Here is a 27,569-nt window from a genome sequence, read left to right as displayed (position 1 = left end):
CCGACGCTGTGAAGCTCGTCCACGCCTTGCCCCTCCCCCAGGCTGGACTACTGATCATTGGGATCACTAGCAAAAGTCTCCCCGAGCTCCGGTTCATCCAGAACAGAGTCAGAAAACATGAGCACATCACTCCAGTGCTTCGCACGCTGCACTGGCTTCCCATCCCCGCCAGAATAAACTACAAACTCTCTCTCATCACACACCAGTGCCTTTATGGAAATGTCCCACCCTACCTCAAAGAACTGCTCACTCAATAAAACCCCAAATTCTTGATTTTTTTGGGTGTTTGTCTTGTTACTTTTTAATGTGCTTGTAGCACTTTTGAGATTTTTAAATGAAAAATGCATTAGAAATTAAATGTATCGTACGCACCGCGGTGCGTTTCACGTAGACAATTAATGGGGTGTGAGAAATGGATGGATCCTGTGGTCACACACCTTGATTCTGCATTGCAGATGGGTTCATTGTGTTCAAATTTGTAATCAGATTAATCCTGTTGATGGTTTAATCTGTGTTAACGCATGGATTTTGACAGCCCTTGATATTATTTATTGTTTTCATATAGGTAAACCTTGCTTGTACTGGTGAGGCCCGCCATTTCCCTTCAGAACTGTCTCTGTTCTTGCCGTCATAGACTGAACAAGCGTTTCAGTATGTTTCTTAGGGGGTTTCGGCAGAGCTGTTGTTACTCGGCGGGACAGATCCCAGCTTTCGTGGTGTCTCTTCATCAGCTCATCTTCATCACGTAGAAACACACCGAGTTGCCGACGTGAGACTGGTTGATCAGATATTTGTTTTAACAAGTTTATTTGAAGAGTGTAGAGAGTACCTAATAAAGTGGCCACTGGGTGTATGGTTTAAGGACTGAATTTAGGATTCCATCCAGATCGTATGATCGACGTCATTTCCGTTTCTCTGTGTTCGTCTTTCCACGCTGAGCTGACAGGAGGGAGAACAACGACCAGCCGTGGTGATCCAGGACAGTACTGCATTGTTGCTGACCTTATTGTTAGCCTGGTTTTCTCCCCCGTCGGGTCTGGCCTGTTTGAACCTCCTTTTATTACACCGTGTCACTGCCAGTTGCTGAAGTGAGCTCAGCTGATCAAATCACGGTTCCTGCCCGCCAGACGACTGGCTTCCTTGTATTAAAGTAAAAGTCTGACGCGTGGCTCTGATGTCTGCAGCTCGGTGACGAGGGAGATTTTTTTGGGGAGAGGTTTTTGCAGCTTCACCAAGCTCCCTGAGCAGGCAGCTTCTCTTCTCTACAGGCGTTAGAGAGGTGATGCAGTGCATGTCACCATGGTGTTGAAGATGAGGGACGGAATCTGTGTCTGGAAGAGGAGCCGTGTAAGTTTATCTCCTTTGTCTTTCAGTCTGTAGCTGGTTGTATTCTCCAGAGTAAATGATGGTTAAAAAAAAAGGAAAAAAACACCCAAAGCTCAGACAAGAGGTAAGAGGGGAGGGGAGGGGTTGTAGAGGAGCCATGTCACAGTCTGACCGCGGCTATGAGCTAAAGCTCCTAACAACCATTGGAAACACGGCAGAAAATGATACGATGGTCAAACCACAGCAGCGCTGCACCAAAGCTACAGTCAGCAGATTCTCACTGAGGTAAAACGTTGGGTCATGTGCACATTATCCAACGACACTTTTATCACTGCGAAGAAATGCTCCTCGAACCACGGCGACACTTTTTTCAGCTTCATTTACTTGCTTCCTGAAGGCCCGGCATTATAAATGAAGTACAGGATAACGTTTTTCTTAACTTTTAAAGTACATCGTTCAGGTCTTCACCTCTGGTTCAGTGGAGAGAGAGAGAGAGAGAGAGAGAGAGAGAGAGACGTCATGCTTTTAAATGTACTGTCACACCAAGTTTATGAAATCCACACAGGGCAGGGCAGCAGCTAAAATCACAGTAACCCTTTATCTTCCAAGGTCTTCCTCTTTTTTTAGTTCAGACTTGAATGCATACGGGAGAAGTACTTCTCTAATTTACTGATTGAGACATCATGTGGAACTTCTTTTTATCCTCTCCTCATAATAAAGGAAAGCAGAAACCAGTAAAAGGCGAAACATCAGTTGTAAAACGATTTCGCCCAATGGGTTTTTATTACGATTTGGATCTGTGGATGGCGACACATCCTCCAAAAACCGACAGAGCAGAAATCAGTGGGTTTGGCATTTGTAGGCTTTCTGTCTAGAAGACACCGAACGGGCTCGTCACAGTGTGTGATCCACTCGTGGTACTCCTCCTCATCTCTCACGTGATCGCAGCTCTCCTCATCATCAGCTCTTTGAAAGCCTCGGGGAAGCAGCAGGTGCCCGACAATGCACTGGAAATAAGTTTGTACATGTTTTTCCTGGAATTTCCTCACTCTTTTTATTTTTCTTCTTTGTTTACTTTGCTGCTTACGCTCGTCTATAAGGGACTGTTTGAAACCTTTTTTTTTTTTCACATTGAAGTTAAAGGTAAATACACCAAATACAGATGAGTCATGAAGGTGTGAGACTTTGGAATTTGAAGCGTCAACATGATTGTATTTTGCAATTCAAAGGTTGAACATGGTTTGTTTGAATATGTCAACAAAACAGATAATTACTGTATTTCACTGTCGAAATGTTGGATCCCCATCCAACCAGTCCTGCCCCTTCCATGGTCTAAAACAGCCTCGGTGGTGCATGTACTCACTCGAGCAAATATTCTCTTTGGTGGCAAAAGAGGCAACCAACACCGGTTAGACTGAGCTGTGAAACCAGCAATAGACGTTCCCTGAAAATGATTACTCAATTGCAGTTTATGGGCAAAAAAAATAAAATCAAGGCGTTTCTTCAAAAGAAATGGAAAATAAATGTAAGTAGTTACTAAAGCTTGTTCATCTAATACGATGCAGTCATGATATGCGAGTTACTACGGACGACTCCAAACACTGTGTGTGGTTTCCAATAGTCCCAATGTGACATGTGCAGATAAATTCCCCAGTTCCTTTGTCACATTCTCAGGTGTGATCCAGAAAGATCTGTGTGTGTGTGTGTTTCTTTTTTTTCTTTCTGGTTTTCTTTCAGAAAAGTTCTCCGTGCAGATGGTAACATTTTGATAACAAGCACCGTTCATGCAAGAAATGTTGTGTCTGCTGCCATTTCCAGGCTACTAGTTGGTGCTGTGTTTTGTAGTACAACCACACATGTGTGCACTCAGAGAACCACGCAATCAAATCACTAAAGCTCATTTAAAGTATCTTTCTTCATGGAATAGGTTCACTTTCTGTAAGAAACGTTATCCACGTATGCAGACGATGGCGTAGCAAAAGGTAATGTTCACTTTGTTGGGGAAGAGCTGTGCATCTCCAACAAACACTGGAATCCTCCGTTGTTATTGTTAGAAACTCGTCACTATGGCCCATGTGTTTGATAAAAGCAGTTGTTTTTTTTCTGATGACGCTGAGATGGCATGTTTCCAGGAGTTGTATATAACAGAGTATAGGATCTTTATGCAGCATGTCCTGCTCATGAAAATCCTTCATCAATGACAAACTTCCACATTGAAGATGTGTAGATTATCTCTGAGCTGCTCTTGGCTTAGACAGCAATCACTTACACAGGCCAATCACTGCCTGTGTGTATCTCCAGCTTCTACTATTTCCAACATCTGAACACTATCAATCAAGCGCATTAGTATCAAACGTATTCTCATCTGTATTAACCAGGCCCAATTCTGTTTAACTTGAGCTACGTTCACACTGCAGGTCTTGACGATCATTCACATTACATTTCAAACGCGACCTCGATCAGACTGCCTTGTGAACGCAATTGGACCCGACAGTTATGGGCCCCAGAGGACGACGTGACGTCATGCCGAGCACACCATTTACGCATGGTCAGCACCGGGGTTGCCAGATGTGACTCCCTGTTTTCAGCCCAAACAACGTAAGAACCACACACCTCAATAGAAAACCAGCCCAAATCTCAGCCTGTGTAGAGATCATGTTACAAGCATAAAACTATTACATGTGTGATGAAGAACACGCCACAAGCACCCAAATACACGAAATATCCAAAGTTAAAAGGAAAGAGGATTCAGCTCCCCAATTGGGGGTTACCCGCCATATCCTGGCAACACAGGTCAGCGCGAATATATGCAATTTCAATATATATTCAAATTGGTACCACACATGATCAAGGCCTCAATGGCCACAAAACAGGTTGGCTCTTGGGTCACTTTGAGCAAGAAAAATCAGAATTGGGTCGCCTTTCCCTGCAGCGTGAACGAGGCCTGAGCTGTTGTCTTTTTCCTACATGACTTTGTTGGAATGACGGCGTCTTCACAGCGGAAGTGAATGAAGGCAGTGGTAATGGGAAAGCAGCCTTTTCCCATACTCAAGGTCAAAGAGAGTGTGTGTGTGTGTGTGTGTGTGTGTGTGTGTGTGTGTGTGTGTGTGTGTGTGTGTGTGTGTGTGTGTGTGTGTGTGTGTGTGTGTGTGTGTGTGTGTGTGTGTGTGTGTGTGTGTGTGTGTGTGTGTGTGTGTGTGTGTGTGTGCGTGCGTGCGTGCGTGCGTGCGTGCGTGCGTGCGTGCGTGCGTGCGTGCGTGCGTGCGTGCGTGCGTGCGTGCGTGCGTGCGTGCGTGCGTGCGTGCGTGCGTGCGTGCGTGCGTGCGTGCGTGCGTGCGTGCGTGCGTGCGTGCGTGCGTGCGTGCGTGCGTGCGCGCGCGCTCACATAAAAACCAAGACGGAGACAAATATGACGACACACTGGGTCCAGCCTTCAGGCTCTTGTCCCACGCACCCCAGTTATAAATATCTTCCCATTTCCCAGGGTAACAACGAAAACCCTCCAGATGTAAACATGCATGTAGCCTGAGCAGTCCCTAAACTTTGTTATGACATTGAAAACAGATAAGACATGGAATGCACTGTAAATCAAGGATTATATCAGAATGAGGCATTTCATTTCATTTTGATTCGAGTTGATGGATTTATTTATTTTGAACGAAAGAACAATTTAAAATTAGATGAAACAAATGAAAAAGCCTATTTCGATATAATACACTTTGACTCGTTCGAAAAGTGATCGGAAGAAGCCTCGGTTTATCAAGTCCCACCCCCATTCTTCACCCATTGACAAATGTCAAAATCCAATAAAATAACTAAACAGGCAATACAAGATAAAACCAAATACTACTCCAGTCGAGCTATTTATGAAAACATAATAATAAAAAAACAGACAAAAAAGACCAAAATGAACAAGTGCCATTAACGTCTGCGAGATTTTCATTCTCCTCCTTCATTTCTGTATTTTTCAATACATATACAGTATATTTCATTTTACTGTGTTCTAATTACTATTTATACTGTTAGCCTTGGTATTGATTATAATCGTCAATACCAGAATATTTTTTTGCCTTCATGATGAGGTCGACCAGAACCACAACAGTGAAAATAATGACGTCCTCTTTAACACTTTATTAAAATGCCTCTGATCTATTTTTACGTTGATGCTGAGGTGTCCTCGGTTGGTATTGGTCAGTTTAGGATTCAGACTCTTTTTACCACAGAGCTGTGGTAACATGCAAAATGGACTTTAACATCATCTTGTTGAAATAAACAGACGTGGCCTGGACGGCCATGTGCAAATCTCTCACGTACGCTACACAGCCACATCTTCTATTGTCCCCTGGAGGATTTCTGTTCATGTTCTTCTACATCAGTCTAGATCAGAGCATCCCAGCCACCGGGTCCGTAGACCGGCACCGGTCCGCGGATCATATGGTAGCAGGACGCTCAACTCCGTCACAGTAATTTTTCTTCACCGTTAAGCCCCCCGTTAAGGCCTTTTCATACACGTCCTTCCGGTCGGCAGAAAAATGATCCAGTCCAAAAGGTGGGGCACCACCGGATTACAAGAGCCTACATTTCTGCTCTCTCCATTACCTGCTTGTGAGTGGACGCAGAGATACCACAAACAGTGGTATTCAGAAAAGCTTGTGATTCACTGCAGTGATTTTCCAATATATACAGTGGGTAAAATGAGGTGTTTGATACATTTGAACACTTCAACTGTGACAGACGGAGTCTAAATAAAATCCAGAAAGTCACATTGCTTGGTTTAGTCATTCATTTAGTGCAAATGAATGATTAAACCAAGCAAAGACCTGTTAGTCTTTCTTTAAGACAGCCTCCTATTCTCTAGCTTTCTGTACTGAATGTTAAGTTCTCATGCAATAAAATGCTAAATAATTATTTTAGAAAATCATACAATGTGATCTTCTGGATTATTATTTTTTTTTTAATTCTGTTCAGCACAGTTGAAGTGTACCGATGATAAAAAATTGCAGACCACTCATGTTCTGTTGTGTAATGTGGTTAAATGATTTGCACAACAATTGTTAGTTGTTTTATTTGTACATTTTTGACAACCTCCCAACTTTTCTGAAATTGTAGTCTTGAGAACGTGAGAAAGCACCTGTAGTTTTTGGTGTGTCAAAGTGTGACCATTGCTTGTTGTTGTGTGTTGTTGCAGGAGGATGTGGTGCCGCTGGGCCTTTCAACAGGCCAGGCTCTTGTCAAGCTCCGAGACCAGCTGAGCAGCCTGCTGGATCAGCACCAGAGGAAGGCACGCAAACGGGCCTCAGTGCCGGTACGCTGTCAAAAACAAGCACACACATACACACACACACGATAAAACGCCGCACATACACAACACACAAACCGGCAGAAGCAATAACATTAGTTAGTACTTAGCACAACGGATCGGGTCTCATAAAAAGGGAGCGACAACGCAGCCGTCTGCTGATTGGTTGTGACGACGGTCACTCTCGAAAAGCCTGCAATATTTATTGGTTCAAATCCAGCTGGGGAGCCTCGGGTACTCCAGTTTCCTCCCACAGTTTCTCAAAAATATGCACCATGGGTCTCTGAGCAAGACTCTCGGTCCCCACCGGCCCCTCCCTGAGCGCTGCTCTGTGTGGCCGCTACTGACCGGTCATTCGGTCATAAGCGCCCCCAAGGGGATCAATTCAGTTGTTAAATTAAAAAAAAATAAAAAAAATATCAGCAACACTGCTGGATTTTCAAGCATGAACTGCCTTTTTAAAGTCCTACCCATTCATTGCCCATTCTGTTCCTTATTGTTGAGTCATGCACTCTGACTTTAACTGATGTGAGACCAGAGAGGCCTTCCGTTCTTTAGGTGTTGTTCTGGTTCCCTGGTGACCTGGACGAGTCGTCGCGGTGCTCTTGGGAAGGTTCACTGCTGTTCTATGTTTTTTTCGTTTGTGGAGACTTTACAAATGGCTTTGAAACTCTTTCCAGACTGATAGATGTCCATTCATTTATTTCTCATCTGTCTTTGAAATGCAGCTCTTTGAGATGTTTCATTTTGTCAGGCTGGTTCTATTTAAGGGATTGAACAGGTCTGTAGGTAATCACATTAGGGTGTGGTCAGTGAAATTGGGCTCATCTTTGCAAAAAAAAAACGATTAGCCCCAGTTAATTCATTTCAACAAGGCAGGCAATTACTCTTTCACACAAGGCCAGGTAGGTTTGGACAACTGTTTTCACTTGAAACATTAAAACATCATCTAAAAACTGCATTTTGTGTTTACTTTGGTTGTCTATTCCAAATACCTTTTCACAGCACTACACCTCATGTTTTTATCATCATGTCTCCGTGCTTCCACAGGAGCAGCTGATAAACAGCTTCCTTTATCATGGCAACCGTCACTCCTGTCTCCATTGGCCGGGAGCCGCCCTCACTCTGCTGGTGATCCTGGGACTCGTCTGTTGCCATGGCAGCCAGCCAAAGGGCAGGTAGGTCACCTTTTTTTTCCTCTTACACGACCCTCCTGTCCAATACTGCCAGCTGTTTCACTCTTTACTGTTTCAGGTTGTTGTTGAAAGCTTTCAACAAAAAATACCATAAATTTCTGCCTTGAGATGTACCATATGTGCATCTGTACTGAAACAAGCTCAGCGACTCCCCAAGTACCAAAATGTCCCACAAGAGGGTGTGGTGAGGCTAAGAATTGCTATTTATGTGTGTATACCGTATAGTTCCCAATAGACGAGCAGTGCGTGTCTATTGGGAACATGTGAGCGCGGGTTAAAATATTTTGTGAAATGCTGTAATTACACAGGCCTTTGTTGACACGGAAGTGTTTCTGCAAACCGTGCATGTGCACTTTTTGGAAGCCTGTTATCGGCGAACATCGAGACTCGAGTGTGCTGTCGACAAACACAACGTGAAGAATTTGCTGTGGCAGTCTTGAAAGACGGTGTTAAGAATAAAATGTCCACTAGAAGGGCCCGGCGCGCGTCCAGAGTCGCCGCCACCGACTCGACCCCCTCCGCCCACCTGCCTTCCACCCCACGGCGAACGCCACCCTGCGAGAGACGACTGCGGAGGGACGAGGGCACTGCGAGCTTCAAGCGGCCGGGAGTGGGGGGGGGTTTCCGTGTACCTTTCGGCCATTCATTTTCCTTTTGATGTCGGGAAACGTTTTTTGTCTACCAGTGTCAAACAGGAAAACGAAAATCAGATGGTTTCCCGACATCAAAAGGAAAATCGAATGGTGGAAAGGTACACGGACCGAGGGTGTCTATCGCTTGTATATTGCATATTACCTTATATGTATGTGTATAGATAGATCGATAGAAATAATGTGGTAGTGACTGACAGTTTTTTTTTTTTTTGCATTAATTTAATTAATCTCTTTAAACATACAAAGCTTTTTTTACTCTCACGCTGCAACGACATCAGACATATTCTGTATGTATTGAGAATAATAGAGTTTTATTCACTTTTTGTTTCTTCTTTATTTGGCATAATGATAGGCGCAAACACAGGTTATGTCCTCGGTGAGATCATTAGGACCTTTGATTGTCACAGAAGACGTGGAAAGTGATTTGTGGTGTCTTACCTTCTCTCTTTGGCTCGCTCAGCTCTGGGATTGAGCTGATCAACGCTGCAGCTCTGCTCCTCCTCTTCCTGTTGAACCTGCTGCTGGTCGGACGACAGGAGAGGCTGAAGGGGAGTGAGATGGTGCGGCGACTGAAAGGCATCATCACGCAGCTCAGCGGTGAGTCTCCACTTTGTCGTTGACAACACCCTCACAGAAACGTGGAAAGACAGGACTGGAGCGACGAGTTTGAGCTCTGGAAAGACGGGACTGTATATCTGAGGTACTGTATTTGTCCCAGTTAAACGCCACAGAAGACTCAAATGTAAAGAAGACCGAATCTTGTTCTTATGTAGACCGGAGTGAAGTTTTCTCCATTTCAAAAATTGGACACAGACCTAAGCTTAACAATAATACTTGCTGAGCATCTCAGATGTTTTCCGGTAATATAAAGCTTTAACATGGCTCTCTTTAACAATACTAGTCCACCAGCTGGAGCGTCTTCTCATCCCCACATCACCAACTCTAAGTCACAACTCATCTCCTGCCAGATCTCTGCATAACACCAACAGATGAACACCACACCCTCGATAGAAAAACAGGTGCAACAGCTAAAATCTCTGAAAAGGACGACAAAAGATACAACAGCGATTCAATACTGCCAAAAAGAGTATTGAATAGTTAAAACTGCTAATATGGCTAAAATCAACTAAAAAGGCTAAACTGCAATTTAAAAGAGGAAAAATGGCTCATATAGTTAAAACAGCTTCAAGTACTACAAAAGGTAAAAGAAATATGATGGATGAATGTACTGAACTCTTAAAAATGATTAAATAACTGAAATTGATAAAACTGACTAATTCAAAGTGGTTGAAAATAGGTTAAACTGCTTAAAGTATGATGTGATGTCTACAGTTGTAAATTGTAGAAAGTTGTGTGTGTGTGTGTGTGTGTGTGTGTGTGTGTGTGTGTGTGTGTGTGTGTGTGTGTGGGTGTGTGGGTGTGTGGGTGGGTGGGTGGGTGGGTGGGTGGGTGCGTGAAAAAGTGTTTGCCCCCTTCCTGATTTCTTACTTTTTTGTATGTTTTCCACACTTAAATGTTTCAGATCATCAAACAAATTTAAACATTTAGTCAAAGATCCAGTCAGTATGACTGGTTTTCTGACCAATAAAGCAAAACTGCACATTTCAGAGTGGCCTTTTATTGTGGCCACCCTAAGGCACGCCTGTGCAATAATCATGCTGTCTAATCAGCATCGTGACATGCCACACCTGTGAGGTGGGGTGGATTATCTCGGCAAAGCAGAAGTGCTCACTAATGTGGTATAGTTGTGCTATACTCACTGATCAGATCAAAAGGTTTTACTCTCTTAAGCATGTACCCACTTGTCGGTTTTAAACAGGTCAAACTGGTTAACATCAGATGTGTTGATGCCTGTGTCCTCTTCCTCCTCCTCCTCCTCCTCCTCCTCTCAGACTACCTGTCGGGCTGTGTGGGGGACGTGCGCTGGCCCATGTCTTTTTACCCCGACCTGTACACACCCTCCTCCCCGTCGTGGTCCCTCCACTGGACCTACAGAGACTCTCAGCTGGTCAACCTGCCCGTCAGCCTGCTGGTGGAGGGTGACATCATCGCCTTGAGGCCGGGCCAGGAGGCGTTTGTGTCCCTCAGAGGGATCAAGGTCTGCACACAGAAGCACTTTGTAATGGTGGCTTAGCTTCTGTTCACCCTGATGCTCTGCTGGAGCGGTATAGTAGCTGAAAGAAGGAGCGCAAATTGTTTATTGAAGGAAATAAACGGTTCTAAAAAAAAAAAGTACAAGACCTGTGGGATGTTAAACTAAACAGGCACGAAGGTTTCTGATCCGGGTTCCTCCCTCATCAGGATGACGAGCACATTGTGTTGGAGCCAGGAGACTTGTTTCCCCCATTCTCCCCGCCTCCTTCTCCGCGAGCCAATGAGAAGAGAGGACCCCAGAGCCCCCAGCAGCACCGGCTCTTCAGAGTGGTGCGGACCCCCATCCTGGACATGGTCAGGTAGAGTACTGCACCCTGGGGGCTCCGAGTCTGTGAATTCAAGTTCCTGATCTCCTATGATTTGCCTGAAGTACATATGACCTGCAATGTTTCTGTATTTTATTTTTTATTCTGGACATTTTTTAAACTGGAGGGATATAGTTTTGCGATTAAAATTTAACATCTTAGTTTCTTTGTTTCTGTGTGTGAAAGAAATAATGATGATGATAATAATAATAATCTGGTCCTCATATCTTTACCATTGAATACAGCTAAATGAGATGACTGTTGGAGATATTTTTGAAGATAGAAAAGAAACTGATGCCTGAAGACTGTAACAGGATTTCTTTGATTTATTCATTTATTGACCACAATTATTATTATTCCCGGTGTATTTGACATTAGAATATCAGAATTAAGATTTGATTTAAAAAATGGATGGATGTTCCACAGTTAAGAGGAATCAGATGAATGGATGGATGAATGAATGAATGAATGAATGAATGCTGTACTCCGTTCTTGGCCTGCAGGAACAGTTTGGAGTCGGCTCTGTCTCGACCGATCACGGTTCTAAGTAACGAGAGGTTCACGGTGCAGTCGGTCATCACAAAGGTGGTCTGTCCCGTGGTGTTGGTGAGCTCCTCCTCCTCCTCCTTCCTCCTCCTCCTCCGCCTCCTCCTCCACCACTTGCTCACTGTGGTGTGTGTTCTCTCTCTGCTGTGTGTGTTCTTCATACAGGCGGCATTCCTGCTCGTGAACACAGTCCGGTTCTTCTGTGATGCTCCGAGCCTCACCCCCGTCTGCTACAACTTCTTCCAACTTCAGGTCATATTTTACTCATGGCTCAGTAGAACCAGTTCAGTAACCATTATTCTTCTCATGGCTCAGTAGAACCAGTTCAGTAATCATCATGAATTCTTAGTAAAAGGTTTTTATGAATGTGTTTGCAGGTGATGGGTGTCCTGCCCATCCTGCCCCTGCTGTTCCCTGTCATGTGGGTGCTGGTCAACGCCTTTGGGGAGGCCCGGGTCCTTGCTGAGTTCAGCCGGGCATCGCCAGCTGGCCTGGTGAGACACACACACACATACACACACACACACACACACACACACACACACACACACACACACACACACACACACACACACACACACACACACACACACACACACACACACACACGCACACGCACAGTGTGTTAACCAGCGTCTTCTCTCATCCCAGCTTGCTAAGTTCTCTGAGGACACTCTAAGCAGCTACACCGAGGTGGTTTCCTCCCAGGTAACCCCCCTCCACCCCCCCAAACACTGCAGCTCCTATCATCACTGTCGTTGCCGTGGAACCCTCCCCGGACAACCTCCATGTGTCTCTTGATTTATTTGTTGCCTTCTCCCCTCAAACGCTCTGGTCTCAGTGTCTGTGCGGATCACCTGGACCGAGCTGGTCCGTGATCAGCGATGAATCCTCCTCTGAGTGTCAGAGTGGATCTGTGCTGGTCCTACACTGAGCTTCACTCTCTCTGCTCTCTCCTGTGTCCGCTGCCAGCTCAACACCAAACTACTCTCCAGCTGAAGATTAAATCTGACAATGTCATATCCAATCCAAACAGTTCACAATTTTGTAAACCTTGTCAAATGTGCTGATGGTTTAAAAGGAGAATGATAACGATAAAACAACCAAAAATGATCATATTTGAGCTGCCACACAACACAGAGAAGAAACCTGGAGAGGAGTTGAATTAATGAAACCTGAACACTAAATTATAACAATCAGATTGTGCATGGGCCTGTTCAACCCCCCATCCCCCATTTTTGTTTCCTTGCCTTGTAGTTTCGGCTCAGAGCTGATTCAGACTGTTGTGTTTCAGAGCTGGATTTTTTTTTTCTTCTTCTTCTGCTCTGTGGAACTGTCATTTCAATCTGAATGGAACATTCTTTGGAAAGGATCTGATGGTGTGTGTGTGTGTGTGTGTGTGTGTGTGTGTGTGTGTGTGTGTGTGTGTGTGTGTGTGTGTGTGTGTGTGTGTGTGTGTGTGTGTGTGTGTGTGTGTGTGTGTGTGTGTGTGTGTGTGTGTGTGTGTGTGTGTGTGTGTGTGTGTGTGTGTGTGTGTGTGTGTGTGTGTGTGTGTGTGTGTGTGTGTGTGTGTGTGTGTGTGTGTGTGTGTGTGCGCGCGCAGGAGATGCTTCGCTGTGTGTGGAGACACCTGCTGGGCGTCCTGAAAGGCGACTCTCAGACCCTCTGCTACACCTCCAGCCTCCTCCACACGCTGGGATCAGTCACTGTGAGTACGGGCTCTGTTTATACTCTGAAGGCCCCAGATTGTCTTTCAGAAACGCTGAAACACATATTTTTGATGAAGAATATAATCTAGAGAAAGAGAAAAAGACTCAATTTTGGTTTTGATCTTAGGTTTGTACCTTAAAAAAACCTTAACAGCAAAAGGCATAATGTTCAGACGTTGTTTTTAAAAGTTATAAGAGCATGGAGGATTAGGTGAATACAATATTGTTTCTTACAAATAAGGGTTTATCAATACAAAATGATAAGAACAAGTTATTGAGATATTCCTGAAATGACAAAGAAAAGAATTCAGCTTCATATTGAATGTTGTGGTCATGTAAACAGACTTACTTTTATTATAGAAAACTGAGTTAAAGGAACAAGTTCTATGTAGCTCTTTTGTGGTGATTGAAATTAAGAAGTGACTTATACTGTGTCTCAAAATACATTGGTCCATACCATCTGTGACCACTCGATATCACTGTATGACCACAGAAAACTGTAGTTCGTGTTGCAGCAACTAAAACCTACAATGAATGACTTTATAAGACTGTTTCTGGCTGATTCGACAAAAGCAAACACAAAAAGTTGTGCAGATTACAATTTGACACGATCAGAACCCTGAATGTCTCTGTGAAGAACTGAGGAACCTTCCTGCAGCTGACTTCTCTGGACGTATTGACCCCTGTCTGTGTGTCTCTGTGCTGTCCAGGTCCTGTGCTGCGTGGACAAGCAGGGCATCTTGTCCTGGCCCAACCCCAGTCCAGAGACCGTGCTGTTCTTTAGCGGGCAGGTGGAGCCACCTCACAACAGCCAGGATGACCTGAGAGACGACCTGTCCATCAGCTCCTACTGCCGAATGGAGCCCGATGATGACCGGGATGAGGTGAGATAACGAAAGTTCCGTATGTAACCACGGTTCTAGGAATCCCGGATGACCGCCAGGATGATCATCCTTACACAAACGCAGGTCGAGAATATTATGACAACAAAGTCACTTGTGACCTCCTGGTGGCTCACGTGAGTCTGCATAGTCATGTGACACCGGAAGCTCAGTCTCTTAACTTCTCGCGAGCACACGAGGATTCCGAGGGACTGAACGCTCTGGCAGTTTCCACCTGTTTCCACTCTGTCGATGGTGCACGAGCATTTGAGATGGTAAACGCTACGTCCTCACTATGGACTGAGGAAGAACCCCCTGGCCCTGCATCAGCCACACCCACAGCTGGAGACAACTGGGATCGGGGTGCAGAATCCTTCCCCCGAATGGGGACAGAAGATCCCTCCTGTATGATAGACGTCTCGGTGAGCTGCAGGAGAGCCTGCGCCACAGTGGAAACCATGTTCTGGCCGGCCAAAACGGGGCCACCAGGATCAATGTGTGCGGTCATAATGCGATCCAAGTCAGTTACAATGATGATAAGATGAAAAGCCTGAAAAAAAAAACACAATGGAAAACTGCTTCTAAATCATATAGCCGATGCAGCTGGCGGGGCAGGAGCTCTGCAGCACTCTCGAGAGCCATCGGCTCAGCGATCACGGATTAAATTATCTCGTTCTCTCATATTATTTATTTATTTATTCTCTATAACCGCTCTCGGGTTCCGTGTTCGCTGTAGATTTCAGAATGCCGTTTCAGAGTCTCTTCCGCCTCGTAGGTAGCGATAACTCCGCCCCCAGCTGATGACGTGTCAGGCCCCGCTCTGGCCCCACTCTGGTCCAACAACGATGTGGGGCCAGCTTAGCACCCGTTTAGCCCCTGATAGCCAGGGGCTTTGGTGGTGGAAAGACAAAGAACTGGTGCTCAGTCTGGCCCTGGCTCCGTACTGGAACATGATTCTTTCCGGTGGAAAAGCCCCTTGAGTTCCACAGTTTGTTGAATCGTAGCAAACAACAGACAACAGCAGCAACACATCTCATTCTTGACAAGTGAGGGAGGGAGGGAGGTTTGCTTACTGAGTATGATTGGAACTTGCTGTGGGGAGGCCAACAGCAACATCATCAGTAAAAAGAACCACAGTATATGGTTGCACATTCTGGATTAAATAAGATAAAACTTGCTCCACAGGTCCATGAAGGAGAGGCCCTTCTCTGCCTGCCCACAGAGTCCGCCACCCAGCCGGGGGAGGGGCCCGAGCCCAGCGAGACGTCACACGACACGGCCCGCTCGTCTGACACGCTGCAGCCACGGTCCGGCAGCCAGCCTCCACACGCTCGAACCAAACATCACTCTGGGTCCAACGTGAGCTTCAGCCACGACACAGAGGGGGGCGAGGAGGACCAGCTGCAGGTAAGGCACCTGAACCTGAAGCACACCTGAAACTCGCCTAAAACACAGCTGAGAAGCACAACTGAAACTCTGCTGAAATGCAGCAGAAACACACATTAATCTCAGCTGAAACACATGCAGCCAGCTGAAACTCACCTGAAACACTCGTAAAACAGACCCCCGTGAAACTCCGCTCAAACTCAGCAGAATCTTCTGCGGCTCACAGAAATGCTGTGTGCTGTTGCTCTACAGGAGTTTGCCATGGGCTGCCCGGAGGCCGAGGCAGACGACTTTGTGTGCGACTACCACCTGGAGATGCTCAGCCTGTCTCAAGACCAGCAGAACCCAGCCAGCATCCAGTTCGACGACCTCTCCTGGCAGTGCCACTTGCCCTCCCTCAAGCCTCTGGGCCTCAACATCATGCTGAACCTGTGCAACGCCAGCGTGACCCAGCAGCTCTGTCGTTTTTCCGACCACCTGTCCAACCTGGCCCTGCAGGAGAGCCACGGCACCGTGCTGCCCGTCTATGTCCCCTGGGGGCTCTGTGAGCTTTCCAGGCTCATCGGTGAGCCGCCACCACCACGTAACACTGTTTAGAGCTGTAAAAATATATATATTTTTTCTTTTCATTTGAAAAATCTGGTCTTTATGTGTCGTCAACATCTGCCCCACGTTTTTACACCACAGCTCATAGCATGACCCCTGATATGAGCGCTTTGGTGAGGATTTGGTGTGCACGCTTCTTCTGATCATAACTATAGAAAACATTTCTTAAAAAAATTCAACAAAATGGTGAAGGAAAACGTTCCCGCCAGGAATCAGTCACTCTATAATCGGGCACCAGGCCTGAAAAGTTTTAATGTTCTTCATACTGTATATACAGAACATGGAAGGGGACAAGGTCTCAGGTAGGACACCCCGGTCTAACTGAGACACAAACCTAAAGCAGTGGTTCCCAACCTGGGCTCAGCGACCTCTTTGAGGGACGAAAGGTCCAGAGGTTTATCTGATCTGATATTGTCGACAGTAGATTTGCACACAGCAAAGAAATCGGCAATTTAAGGTGTGCATGTCCAACAGTGTTTGAGCTTCACCATCATGGTGTGGCGTTAATGCTTCCCAAGTACCTGGAAGGGACTTTACCCAAGCACTGTACCTAGAACCACCACAAAGACGTTCCCAGAGTTCCCAGAACCGGGAAATACAGTAAACGAGACTCTGGTGGTGTGCTTATTACTTTGGATAGGTATAGAAACTTTGTGGGTGTGGAGCATTTCTTCTGTTCTGGATACGTCCGGTTTGGAGAACTCTCTTGTTGAGTTTTGTGTATCATATCATATCATACCAGCTCGTCTTCTTTATTCTCTGTAGGTTTTTTATGACAAGGTTGACTTCTGCTGTCGTATAATTAAGAGAAATATTCTCGGGACTTTCAGGCAACATTGGATACAGGAACCTTTTTGGTTCTTTTAAAAGAAGTAGCTGGAGCTAACAGTTCTTTTGGTCAAAAATGCTGCTAAAGTGCAGAAATCATTGAGGGAGAAAGGATAGGAACCAGTGTCCCGGAATAACCAACTGCTGCTTTTAAAGCCTATGTTTCTGTTTCTGTATCTGTATCTTTGTCTCTGTCTCTGTCTCTCAGGGTTCACCCCCGGTGCCAGGGAGCTGTTTAAACAGGAGAACCATCTAGCCCTGTACCAGCTGCCTTCCGGAGAGAAGACCAAGGAGTTCTCCTCTCGTCGCCTTCATTACTTCATCAAGCGCCAGCCCCCCATCTCCCACCTCATCTCTCTCTTTGTGAGGGATTCCTCCTCAAGTGAGTCCACCTTAGCAGTGGCCATGTTCTCACCCTCAGCATCCGTCCTTATGTAGAAATGGACAAATGATGTAGGAATCATCTTCTGACCGAAGCGTTCACCTCCTGTCTTGCTGCTTTAAAGTTGAGAAAAGTTTTTGTTTTGGTTCTGATGCTGACGTACATTTTCGTTGTTCTAGATAACGTCCAGATGCTGTCGCACGGTTCTGCAGACCTCATCCTGGAGGCCTGCACGGACTTCTGGGATGGGACTGATATTTACCCTCTGTCAGGATCCGACAGGTACTGCAACACTGGGTGGCAGCAAAGAGTCGCTGTTGCATGTCTGTCCTGATGTAGAACAGCCACGACTGGACCAGTGGTCGTTCTATTTCATCCCTTCAGACCGGCAGAGTGCTCAAACCACACATACGCAGGTTGAGACTATTATGACAACAGAGTCATTCGTGACCTCCTGGTGGCTCACGTGAGTCTATATGGTCATATGACACCGGAAGCTCAGTCCATTTTCGGAACATGGTCACCTTGTCAACAAGGACAACACATCAATGTTCTGGAATTGATGACTGTGCGATTGGCACTACACCATTTCCTTACACACCTTCATGGAAGACATTTTTTTTTGAGGTCCGACAACACCAGTGTGGTTTTTTCACATCAACCACCAGGGGGAAACCAGGTCTGTGAGCTTATTGAGGTTGCCCGCTCAGACCCTGACTTGGGCAGTACTGCGCCTGGCCAGTCTGAGGGCCACGCACATACCAGGAGTGCAGAATGTCGCTGCAGACTCTCTGTCCCGCCAGTCACCATCGCCATGGGAGTGGAGGCTTCACCCGGCAGTGGTAGACCAGCCTCCAGCTGTGGGTGTGGGTGCTGCTGGGCCAGGGGGTTCTTCATCAATCTACAGCAGGGGTGTCCAAACTCGGTCCTGGAGGGCCGGTGTCCTGCATGTTTTAGCTCTCTCCCTGCTTCAGCACACCTGAATCTAATGATGATGTCATCACCAAGGTTGTGAAAAAGCCCAATTACGAGCCCTTCATTGCAATCAGGTGTGCTGCAACTGGGAGAGAGCTAAACCCTGCAGGACGCCGGCCCTCCAGGACCAAGTTTGGACACCCCTGGTCTACAGTGAGGACGTAGCGTTCACCATCTCAAATGCTCGTGCACCATCGACACGGAGATTGTACGCAAACGGGTGGAGACTGCTCATCCACTGGTGCCAGGGCTGTGGGTTGGATGCGGTACGTTGCCCTATTGCCTCCATACTGCAATTCCTACATGTGCTTCTTAACAAAGGGCGGGCTTCATCCACACTTAAGGTGTAGTTGCTGCCATTTCATGCTCTCATGTTGGCATCGATGGTGCTTCAGTTGGCAGTGACAAAAGAGTGACCATTTTCTTGAAGGGTGCCCCGAGGCTGTGCCCACCTAGTGGACCAGTGGCTCCAACGTGGGACCTGTCCATGGTGCTGGAGGCTCTGCGGTTTTTGCCATTTGAGCCCTTGGACCAGGCAGACCTGAAGTGGCTCCCATGTAAGACAGCATTTATTTTGGCAATGGAGGTAGGCGTGTCGCGGAACTGCAGGCCCTATCCATCCATGAGTCCTGCCTTAGGTGGGCATGCACTGGAGTGACCTTGCGGACGGATGCATCTTTTGTCCCCAGGGTGTTTACCTCTACCGGCAACAGTCAACCAGCTCATTTTAGGCCTCTGCTGATCTTGTGTCCTGTCCGTGCATTAGAGATGTACACATCGGCCACGTCGGACATGCTCAAGGCTGATTCCGTGTATGTGTGCTATGTGGGACCTCGGTGGGGTCATGCCCTCTCCACACAATGCCTTTCCCATTGGGTTGTGGAGATTATTAGGCACGCCAATGTCTAACAGGGGCGTCCGCTGCCGCCTGGGGTACGCTGCCATTCGACGAAGAGCTTGTCGACTTCCTGGGCTGCATCAGGTGGGGTCCCACCGGGCGTAGTCTGTGCAGTGGCCTCGTGGACATCGCAAATGACGTTTGACTTTGTTGTCCTAGTATTCTCGACCTGCGTATGTGTAAGGATGATCATCCAGTGCTTAGAGCACCGCCTCTCGCGATCAACGGGATTCATAGAACTGTAGTTACATACTTAATTTTCCTTTTGACAGTTTCCATCACACTTTTGGTGACGATGTGTTTTGACCTGACCAAAACGAAACGTACACAATATAAAAACAAATTCATGAGCACAAAAACTAAGACCGATGTATCTGACATCTTTGTCAACGAATAAAAACAAGTTGACAGTTTACATTTGATGAAAACCAATTAGAAGTCATTTAGATCTTTTTTTAAGGCGAGCACTCGATAGAAAGTTATCCACTGACAACATCCCTTCGTTACGTGGAAGGGCGGATGGAGGTGCAGAGTTTTTAAATCAGAGGTTAGAAGATTTAACAAGATAGTTTGATCCACCTGGCAGGCTGGTAAAGTGGGACTAACGGAGAAGAAACTGACTGACAAAAAGTCAGTGTTATAAATGAAAAAGAAAAGCTGACGCATGGACACATTTCACTTCTGATATCAAGCTAAACAAGCCAGTTTGTAAAGGATGTGGAGTGACTCAGAGAGACAGAGACAAAATCTTAGTCATATGTAATGATGAAATATGGTGGGTTTCTATGAGAGTTTTTCTCATGTCTGTGTGGTTTGTCTGTTGCAGAAAGAAGGTTCTGGACTTCTACCAGCGTGCCTGCCTGTCAGGCTACTGTTCAGCCTTTGCTTATAAACCAATGCAAGTGTCCCTGTCCAACCAGCTGGACGGGAAGTGTGTGGAGCTGGCCCCGGGCCCCTGTCTCTTCTCCGGGGTGGAGCTTCCCTCCACCACTCCCATCAAACACAGTTCCTGCAGGAACAGCTGGAGCTCAGACGGTGAGTCCAGACTGATTCTGTAGAACAGGGGTGTCAAGACACATTTTAGTTCAGTTCCTCAGATGGTACATCACAATTCCATCTGGAGTGGGTCGGACCGATAAACTGGTGCCATGATAACCTTTAAATTTAAACTTTGATGGTTTTGTTTGCTGTTGTGCAGAGGATATGTGATGGAAATGTCTGTATTTTAACAAAACCAAACAATTACTAGTGAAAATGACAACAATCCCAACATAATGGCAATTTTAATGAATACTTCTGGTGCAAAATGTAATGTAATAAAAAGTTCTCCTAAAGCTGTTGCAATATTCATATTGTGTCCAACAAACTTAAGAAATTTGTAAAGAAAAACAAATCCGTTTTCTTTTAAATGTTTTGGCTCGGCGGCCGGATTGGAGCTTCTTGCGAGTCAGTTTTGGCCCACAGGTCTTATGTTGGACACCCCTGCAAATTATTGTTCCTGCTGATGTGTAATAAATGCACGTCATTATTCCTGAATGGTAGTCCTGAGTCGAGTATCCGCTCAAAGGTGTTTCCTCCCCGCTGTCCGCAGAGGGGATTGGTGAAGGCGTGGAGCGTGAGGACTGCGTTCAGGCCCTGAGTGGGCAGATCTTCATGGGCATGGTGTCGTCCCAGTTCCAGGCCCGCCTGGACACGGTTCGCCTCATCGACGCCCTTGTCACCGCGTGCATCCGCTTTGTTTACTTCTCCATGGAGGACGAACTCCGCAGCAAGGTGAGCGTCTCACAAACCTTCATCAGCTGCAATACTTTGTATTTTCAGAGTTGGAAAGAAGAAATTAAAATGGAAACCACAGCCTCCTTCCTGTCTGAAACTCTCGAACAGTGGGGTGTCTGCATTCTATTCATGCTGGTTGTGTGTGTGTGTGTGTGTGTGCAGGTGTTTGCAGAGAAGATGGGTTTGGAGACAGGCTGGAACTGTCACATCTCTCTGACTCCAAACGGAGACGGCCCCTGCGACGGAGCTCCGTCCAGCCCCAGTCATGGCTCCCTGCATGAAGACATCAACCAAGGTACCGTTCGTATCTCTGATGGGCTCTTTGAGCCGTGAAACCCGAGTCGCCGTCTGAACGATGGCCCTCCTGTGTGGCGCAGACTCTCGGGATGAAGCAGAAGGGCCGCTGCTGCCTGAGGAGGAAGCCCACTCCGACCTGGTCAGCTTCCAGCCCACAGACAGTGACGTGCCCAGCTTTCTAGAGGACTGCAACAGAGTGAGGATCCCCCTTTTAAAAACCAGCCTATGTAACAACACAAACCAGCTGAATATAAGCCCGAGTGTGTTATTCTGCTCCAGGCCAAGTTACCTCGCGGGATCCACCAGGTCCGTCCGCATCTGAAGAACATCGATAACGTGCCTCTTCTGGTGCCACTCTTCACTGACTGCACCCCAGACAGTAAGCCTGTCCTCATATTATCCTCTGAGAGAACATTAATCACCAAATCAAACCTGAATGATGCAAGATGAGGCCCTTTTTAAACTTCACATTGTGTTTTTTTTTTTTTTTTTTCCCTTTACAGCCATGTGTGAGATGATTAAGATCATGCAGGAGAACAGAGAGGTCACCTGCTGTCTGGGAAGTTCTGCCAATTTCCGCAACAGCCGCCTGTTCCTCCAGAGTGACCTCAGGTAAACCCACAGTGTTTTCTCGGGTTATTGCATGAGCGTTCTCTATTTTCCACCTTCCCTCCAATTTTCTCCAAGATGTGTAATTTCTTTCCCAAAACTGCAGTGAAAGTTCAAAACACCTGCCTGGTCAAAATGTGATCACTTGTTTCACGAGTGACGATAAACATGGGATGTAATGATGTTGAGTGGAAATCGATGAAAACAACATGTTTTAATTGCAGCTCTCTTCAAATAGAATCTTGTTTCTGTGCGGGGAATATCGTGCTCATAAAGACACAATTTGTAGACCTGGACATCCGTACGTCGTTTGTGCCTTTGGACGAACACAAGAATTTAAAAGTCTCCTCGGCAAAGGTTGATCACTCATTCCCAGCACTGATTCAACATCCAAGCTTTTTCTAGACGTGGCAGCCCAGTATCAGAGCGAAGCATGGTGGCAGCAGCATCAAGCAATAAAGGTTGCAACTGGGAATAAACCAGATCACATTTCTTTCAGCTTTCCACAGGTCAAAGCATCCCAGAGATTTAAAATGAACTCTTGGGTGGTGGGCTTATGTTATTAGCCTTCAGTGTTAACAGCACAGGAGCACAATTTAAACCTCCTGTTTTGTGGTGCACACGCTCTTGTGGGCAATTCTGGTTTGAACAAAGAGCCCAAACCAAAAAACAGCTACTTTCAAACTCCAGATTTGCAGGCAGGATTCAACTGAGGTCCAAGATCAATATATGTGTTTTAACAAGGAAAAATGAAATTTCCGGGTAATGACTTCTTGAGAAAAAACATATTTAGGACTTGCCCTCATGTACCACGAGAGGGAGCTCACATACCATCATTTGAGGATCACAGATCTAGATGTTTTCAGTCTATTTTTGTGGGTTTCAGATTGAAGTCAATGCCTTTGTTAGGGGTCCATTATTTCCTGTGTGTTGGGCTTAATCCTGATGGCTGAGTCTCTTCCCTCCACAGCATCGCTCTGGACCCTCTGTACCCGTCCCAGTGCTCATGGGAAACATTTGGTTACGCCGGAGGAGGAGGAGGAGAAGGAGGAGGAGGGTTCAACGGGGAGGTGGAGGGGCTGTCCCCTCTCAGACTGTCGGGACAGCTCAACACCCTGGGCTGCTCCGTCACCTTCCACCAGGGGGAGAGCGTCAGCATGGTGAAGCTCATCGAGCAGGTAGGACACACACCCGTCACACACCCGTACACACTTATCACACACACTTATCACACACTCACCCGTCATGCTCCTGTCACACACACACACACACACACACACACACACACGAAGAGAGATGTCAGATTTATTAGTGTGTGTGTGTGTGCGCACGTTTCAGGCACGACACACAATCTACGGTATCCGCAAGTGCTTCCTGTTCCTGCTGCAGTGTCAGCTCAGCCTGGTCATCATCCAGGTGAGAGAAGATCCCACCCTGCTCCAACTGCATGTCTTCTACTTCACCATGAAGTGTGTGTGTGTGAATGTGTGTGTGTCTGCTGTTTTGTCTCCAGTTCTTAGCCTGTCTGGCTCAGCTTCCTCCCCCCATCAACACCACCGACATCCTGTGGGTGTCGTGCTTCAGCTGCCCCTTGCTCAGGTGTGGTGGTCTGCACCCGTGACCAATCAATCAGAGATTTGTTAAAGAGGCCATCCTGACAATGTTCTTCCCGTTCTCAGTGTGTCCCTTCTGGGGAAGCCTCCGGACAGTTCGGTCATGACCGTAGCTACGGGGAAGAACCTGGACGCCATCCCGAGGAAGGTAAGGTCCCCAGGCCGAGTCGGGAACCGAATTCTTGACCAAGAATCGTGATAGGATCTCGAATAAAAGTCGATGCGAAGTTTACGCAGTTTATCTTCTCAACGAGTTCTGGTGAAGAAGACAAAGTCATGCACTGAACTCCTGATAAGCCTAAGAAAACAGAATGGATCACAAATCAATGTTTTTTTAACATTGCGATTGATGTATTTAGTGTGAATTACTAGATTTTGATGGACACCTCCAGCTCGTCCTCGTGATGCAATGACATACATTCAGGCCACATTCCTTCCGATGGATGGAGTCATGAAGATAAAAAGTTTCTCCAAATTCTGCTGATCGCAAACAAAATGGCTCTTAACAGGAAGTGACTTAATCCCTCTCCACCTACTGGTGATATGATGGAAAGACTGGCCTCTCTTAAAGTCCAAAACAAAATGTTGACAAAATGGACTGAGTATGTCTCACTTAAAAACCTTTTATTTTCCTAAAAATAAAATCAATCCGCGCTTTGAAAATGATTTCTTTTCTTTTTTTATTTTAAAACATCTGTGTTTTTTTTTTTTTATTTGCTTCTTGATTTGAAATATGAAATATTGTATTTTGAAACTGCTTTCCTTTCATAAAGAATGTCAACAAAAGAAGTCTTATCCCCAGAAAGAAATCAGCAGAAACACCTGCTGACACGCTGGCGAAGCTTTTCCCCTGAGAACACGTGAAAGTGTTTACGTGTGACGACAGGAGACAGATTAACGTCCCTCTGAAGTCTGCAGCGACTGAGCAGCACTTCAGGAAAGATTCTCCAACAATACTGAGAAATATTCATTAAAGTCCACATTGAAACTTATCTGGCTCATTACTGCCGTTACGTGGTGCTAATTTAAAAAACAAAAGTCCTGGTAGCTTGATATTTGTACGCCAGCTCGTGGACTAAACATGCAGAAACTTCCTGATTCCAGCATTAATAAAGTATCTGACTATAGATACACTGTGTACTCTATCCCAATGAAGTTCCTATTAGAAGTTTAAACACGATATACACTGAAATCCTAATAAGAATATTGATGATCGACAGCCATCTACTTCCTGTATTTTAGACCATGGAAGAGTCCATTAAATTCTGGGGGTGATCTGGAAACTTTTTTTTTTTCCTGAGTCCAGGTCGAAATTTGGTGGATGTCAGGAATCTCTGATTGCTCCTGTTACTGTTTGTTTTTTGATCTGTGTGTGTGTGTGTGTGTGTGTGTGTGTGTGTGTGTGTGTGTGTGTGTGTGTGTGTGTGTGTGTGTGTGTGTGTGTGTGTGTGTGTGTGTGTGTGTGTGTGTGTGTGTGTGTGTGTGTGTGTGTGTGTGTGTGTGTGTGTGTGTGTGTGTGTGTGTGTGTGTGTGTGTGTGTGTTTTCTTACTTCCTGTGTGTGTGTGTGTTTTCAAATCTCTCTCTGTGTTTTCTACTTCCTGTGTGTGTGTGTGTGTGTGTGTGTGTGTGTGTGTGTGTGTGTGTGTGTGTGTGTGTGTGTGTGTGTGTGTGTGTGTGTGTGTGTGTGTGTGTGTGTGTGTGTGTGTGTGTGTGTGTGTGTGTGTGTGTGTGTGTGTGTGTGTGTGTGTGTGTGTGTTTTCAAATCTCTCTGTGTGTTTTCTACTTCCTGTGTGTGTTTTCTAATCTCTCTGTGTGTTTTCTAATCTGTGTGTGTGTGTTTAGACTCAGAACTACTTCCTGGGCTGTTTCCTGCTGAAGTTCGGTCTGACCATGTGTGCCTACCTGCTGGCCTTCGGCTTCACGCTGCAGGCCGTCTGCCCCAAAGGCTCCAACCTGACCTTCTCCGACAACTCCTCCGTCTCCTGCGGCTGCTTGTTCACGGCCAGGTGGGGGTTGGGAGGTGGAGGGTGAGGAGGTGGTGCTTCACTCACTGCTCAACATAACGGGGCTCTGTGTTCCTGCAGCTCGTCGGACCAGGCTCTTCACTGGTTCTCCGAGCTCTCCAACGGCCTGCTGCTCACTCAGAAGGTCCTGTCAGTGTTCCTGGTGCTCCACACAGGTGCTGCCTCGGCCTTCACCTCCAGCAGAACACGTTGGATTGTGTTCACTGTAAAACCAGCTCTTCTTCTGCTGTTCCTCAGTGGTCATCTCCCTCAGCTACGTGCACCGATCGCAGCCTCTGTGGCGTAAGAGTCCGTTCAGCAACACCTGGTGGTGCCTGACCGTGCCCGTCGTGTGAGTTCTCTCTTCTTCTTCTTCTTCTTCTCCTCCTCCTCCTCCCCGACGTTCGAGAGCAACTCTTTGATGCAGACACGTATAACCACTTCACAGCAACCTCAATTCAAAAGGTTTTCCTTTGTTTCATTGCACAGAAGCGTGAAAAACTTTCCATTTAATGCCACTTTCTTTCAAAAAGTCATCAGAGCTTCACTGTCCGGTGTTTTGGTTTCACTGGTGCCCCTGTTAAGTGGTGACTTCTGCCAAAAGCCATTAGCAGCAATGTTTTATTGATCCCAGAGGGAAATTCTTTCATTCACTCCTCATTCGTACGGGTTGAGTATCTTCTGGTGAAATTAAATCGAACGGAGCAGCAACAACGATACATCCCTTAGAATGTTTATCCAAACACGCTTGTGTCTCTGACAGGCAGGACTTACCGGAATACTTGGAAACTGAAAGGTTGTTTTCCCTCTCAGGTCATGTTGTTCAGAAAAGGCGAGCTGCCTTGTCATCTGGAAATGTGACCAAACGTGTTTCTCAGCAGCTTCAATCAACTAAAAAGAAAGTTTGGAGAAGTACTACTCTGTCACTGTAAATAATGTCAAACTCACTGTGATTGTTGAAAGGAACTCTTTAGGATTTGTCCACCGAACGTCAACATTCATATCAGAATTCACTTTGTTTATAGTAAGTAAGTATCTGCCTGTTTACAATATCCAGATCTGTGGTGTTGTTATTTTTATATTCAGCTGAGTGAGTCAATAAAACTCCCTCAAGATACTTTTTGTTTATTAAGTATTCTGTATGAGTGATTACATGTCATTCCATTTACTAATCTCACTTCAGTCTTAACGGAGTGGATTTTAAATAGATTTTTTAAAATGTGATTAATCACGAGTTAACTCATCAATGGAATTAATCGTGATTAAAAGTTGTAATGGTTTGGCAGCCCTAGTTTAAACTTCAGATCAGGGTCTCCGTTGGACTTCTTATGCTTTACATGTGAGTGACCGCAAGTCTGTCTCAGGAAATAATCTCAAGCCCAATCTGTGTTTTCTCCTTTACGCCTCACACAGATTAATCATCTAAAGAGTCATTGATTATTTCACTTGTCTTTAAAGAGAATAATCAGACGGTCGTGGCCATCAGATCATGTGCTGCCTCAGTTCTTCATCTTTTGAAATAATTTTTAATATTTTCTTTGAACTTCAGTTTATCTTTAAATGTATTTAACCCCAAACTGATTTTCATTCCACACAAACCCTCTTATTCACCTAAAAATACCAATTTTTCTTTTGTTTCCAGAATTTGTACATAGTTTGATGCTTTAACAGCTTTTTCCTCCAACATCTTTTCTTTTTTCTTTCTGTTAAAAACCATGTGCGCGTGGTTTTAACATCTAATAACTCCCCTGTGTTCAGACTGTTTCTGGCCGTCAGATCCAGTATTCATGTTTGTAGGAGCTCAATGATTCAATCTATTCAGTAAATCTGGTGGAATTAATGGGACTCTTAATTTCAGTGAGCATTTCCAAAGAGACACATCAGGGAACATAAAGCACAGCCGGGACCTTCTGACGGTTGTTCCCGCCGCTCCTCTCTCCCCAGGCTGGTCAGCCAGGTGGTCCAGGCCACCGTGGATTATCAGCTGTGGCACGACAAGCGCAGCCTGCTGACCTTTGACCTGCGCCACATCCCACTGGAAGCCTGGCTGCTGGTGTCGGTGTCGCCGCTGCTGGTGGTGCTGGTGAACGAGGTGGTGAAGCTGCACGAGATCCGGTACGAGGCGC

General features: G+C 46.0%; 1 protein-coding gene across 2 annotated transcripts in view; it reads left to right on the top strand.

Annotated features, from left to right (window-relative positions):
* Positions 1–27,569, top strand: part of tmem94 (transmembrane protein 94) — a 34,313-nt gene that overhangs the window by 5,167 nt on the left and 1,577 nt on the right. Inside the window, exons 3-31 of one of the 2 annotated variants that reach the window (XM_080466741.1) lie at positions 6,515–6,631; positions 7,676–7,803; positions 8,935–9,071; positions 10,367–10,572; positions 10,776–10,927; positions 11,437–11,539; positions 11,645–11,731; positions 11,857–11,973; positions 12,131–12,187; positions 13,083–13,187; positions 13,899–14,072; positions 15,255–15,476; positions 15,708–16,020; positions 17,098–17,271; positions 17,451–17,553; positions 19,971–20,179; positions 20,736–20,917; positions 21,083–21,215; positions 21,298–21,413; positions 21,497–21,596; positions 21,721–21,829; positions 22,797–23,004; positions 23,165–23,242; positions 23,340–23,425; positions 23,506–23,587; positions 25,283–25,446; positions 25,525–25,619; positions 25,702–25,795; positions 27,388–27,558. In XM_080466741.1, the coding sequence (XP_080322867.1) occupies positions 6,515–6,631; positions 7,676–7,803; positions 8,935–9,071; positions 10,367–10,572; positions 10,776–10,927; positions 11,437–11,539; positions 11,645–11,731; positions 11,857–11,973; positions 12,131–12,187; positions 13,083–13,187; positions 13,899–14,072; positions 15,255–15,476; positions 15,708–16,020; positions 17,098–17,271; positions 17,451–17,553; positions 19,971–20,179; positions 20,736–20,917; positions 21,083–21,215; positions 21,298–21,413; positions 21,497–21,596; positions 21,721–21,829; positions 22,797–23,004; positions 23,165–23,242; positions 23,340–23,425; positions 23,506–23,587; positions 25,283–25,446; positions 25,525–25,619; positions 25,702–25,795; positions 27,388–27,558 (4,022 nt within the window). The remainder of the gene's footprint in view (positions 1–6,514; positions 6,632–7,675; positions 7,804–8,934; positions 9,072–10,366; positions 10,573–10,775; positions 10,928–11,436; positions 11,540–11,644; positions 11,732–11,856; positions 11,974–12,130; positions 12,188–13,082; positions 13,188–13,898; positions 14,073–15,254; positions 15,477–15,707; positions 16,021–17,097; positions 17,272–17,450; positions 17,554–19,970; positions 20,180–20,735; positions 20,918–21,082; positions 21,216–21,297; positions 21,414–21,496; positions 21,597–21,720; positions 21,830–22,796; positions 23,005–23,164; positions 23,243–23,339; positions 23,426–23,505; positions 23,588–25,282; positions 25,447–25,524; positions 25,620–25,701; positions 25,796–27,387; positions 27,559–27,569) is intronic. The other variant, XM_080466742.1, reaches the window with a different exon arrangement.

Source organism: Lipophrys pholis, assembly GCF_963383615.2.
Source record: "Lipophrys pholis genome assembly, chromosome: 1".
Lineage (NCBI taxonomy): Eukaryota > Metazoa > Chordata > Actinopteri > Blenniiformes > Blenniidae > Lipophrys > Lipophrys pholis.
Note: the sequence above shows the minus strand (reverse complement) of the source record. Positions and strands in the feature narration are given on the sequence as shown.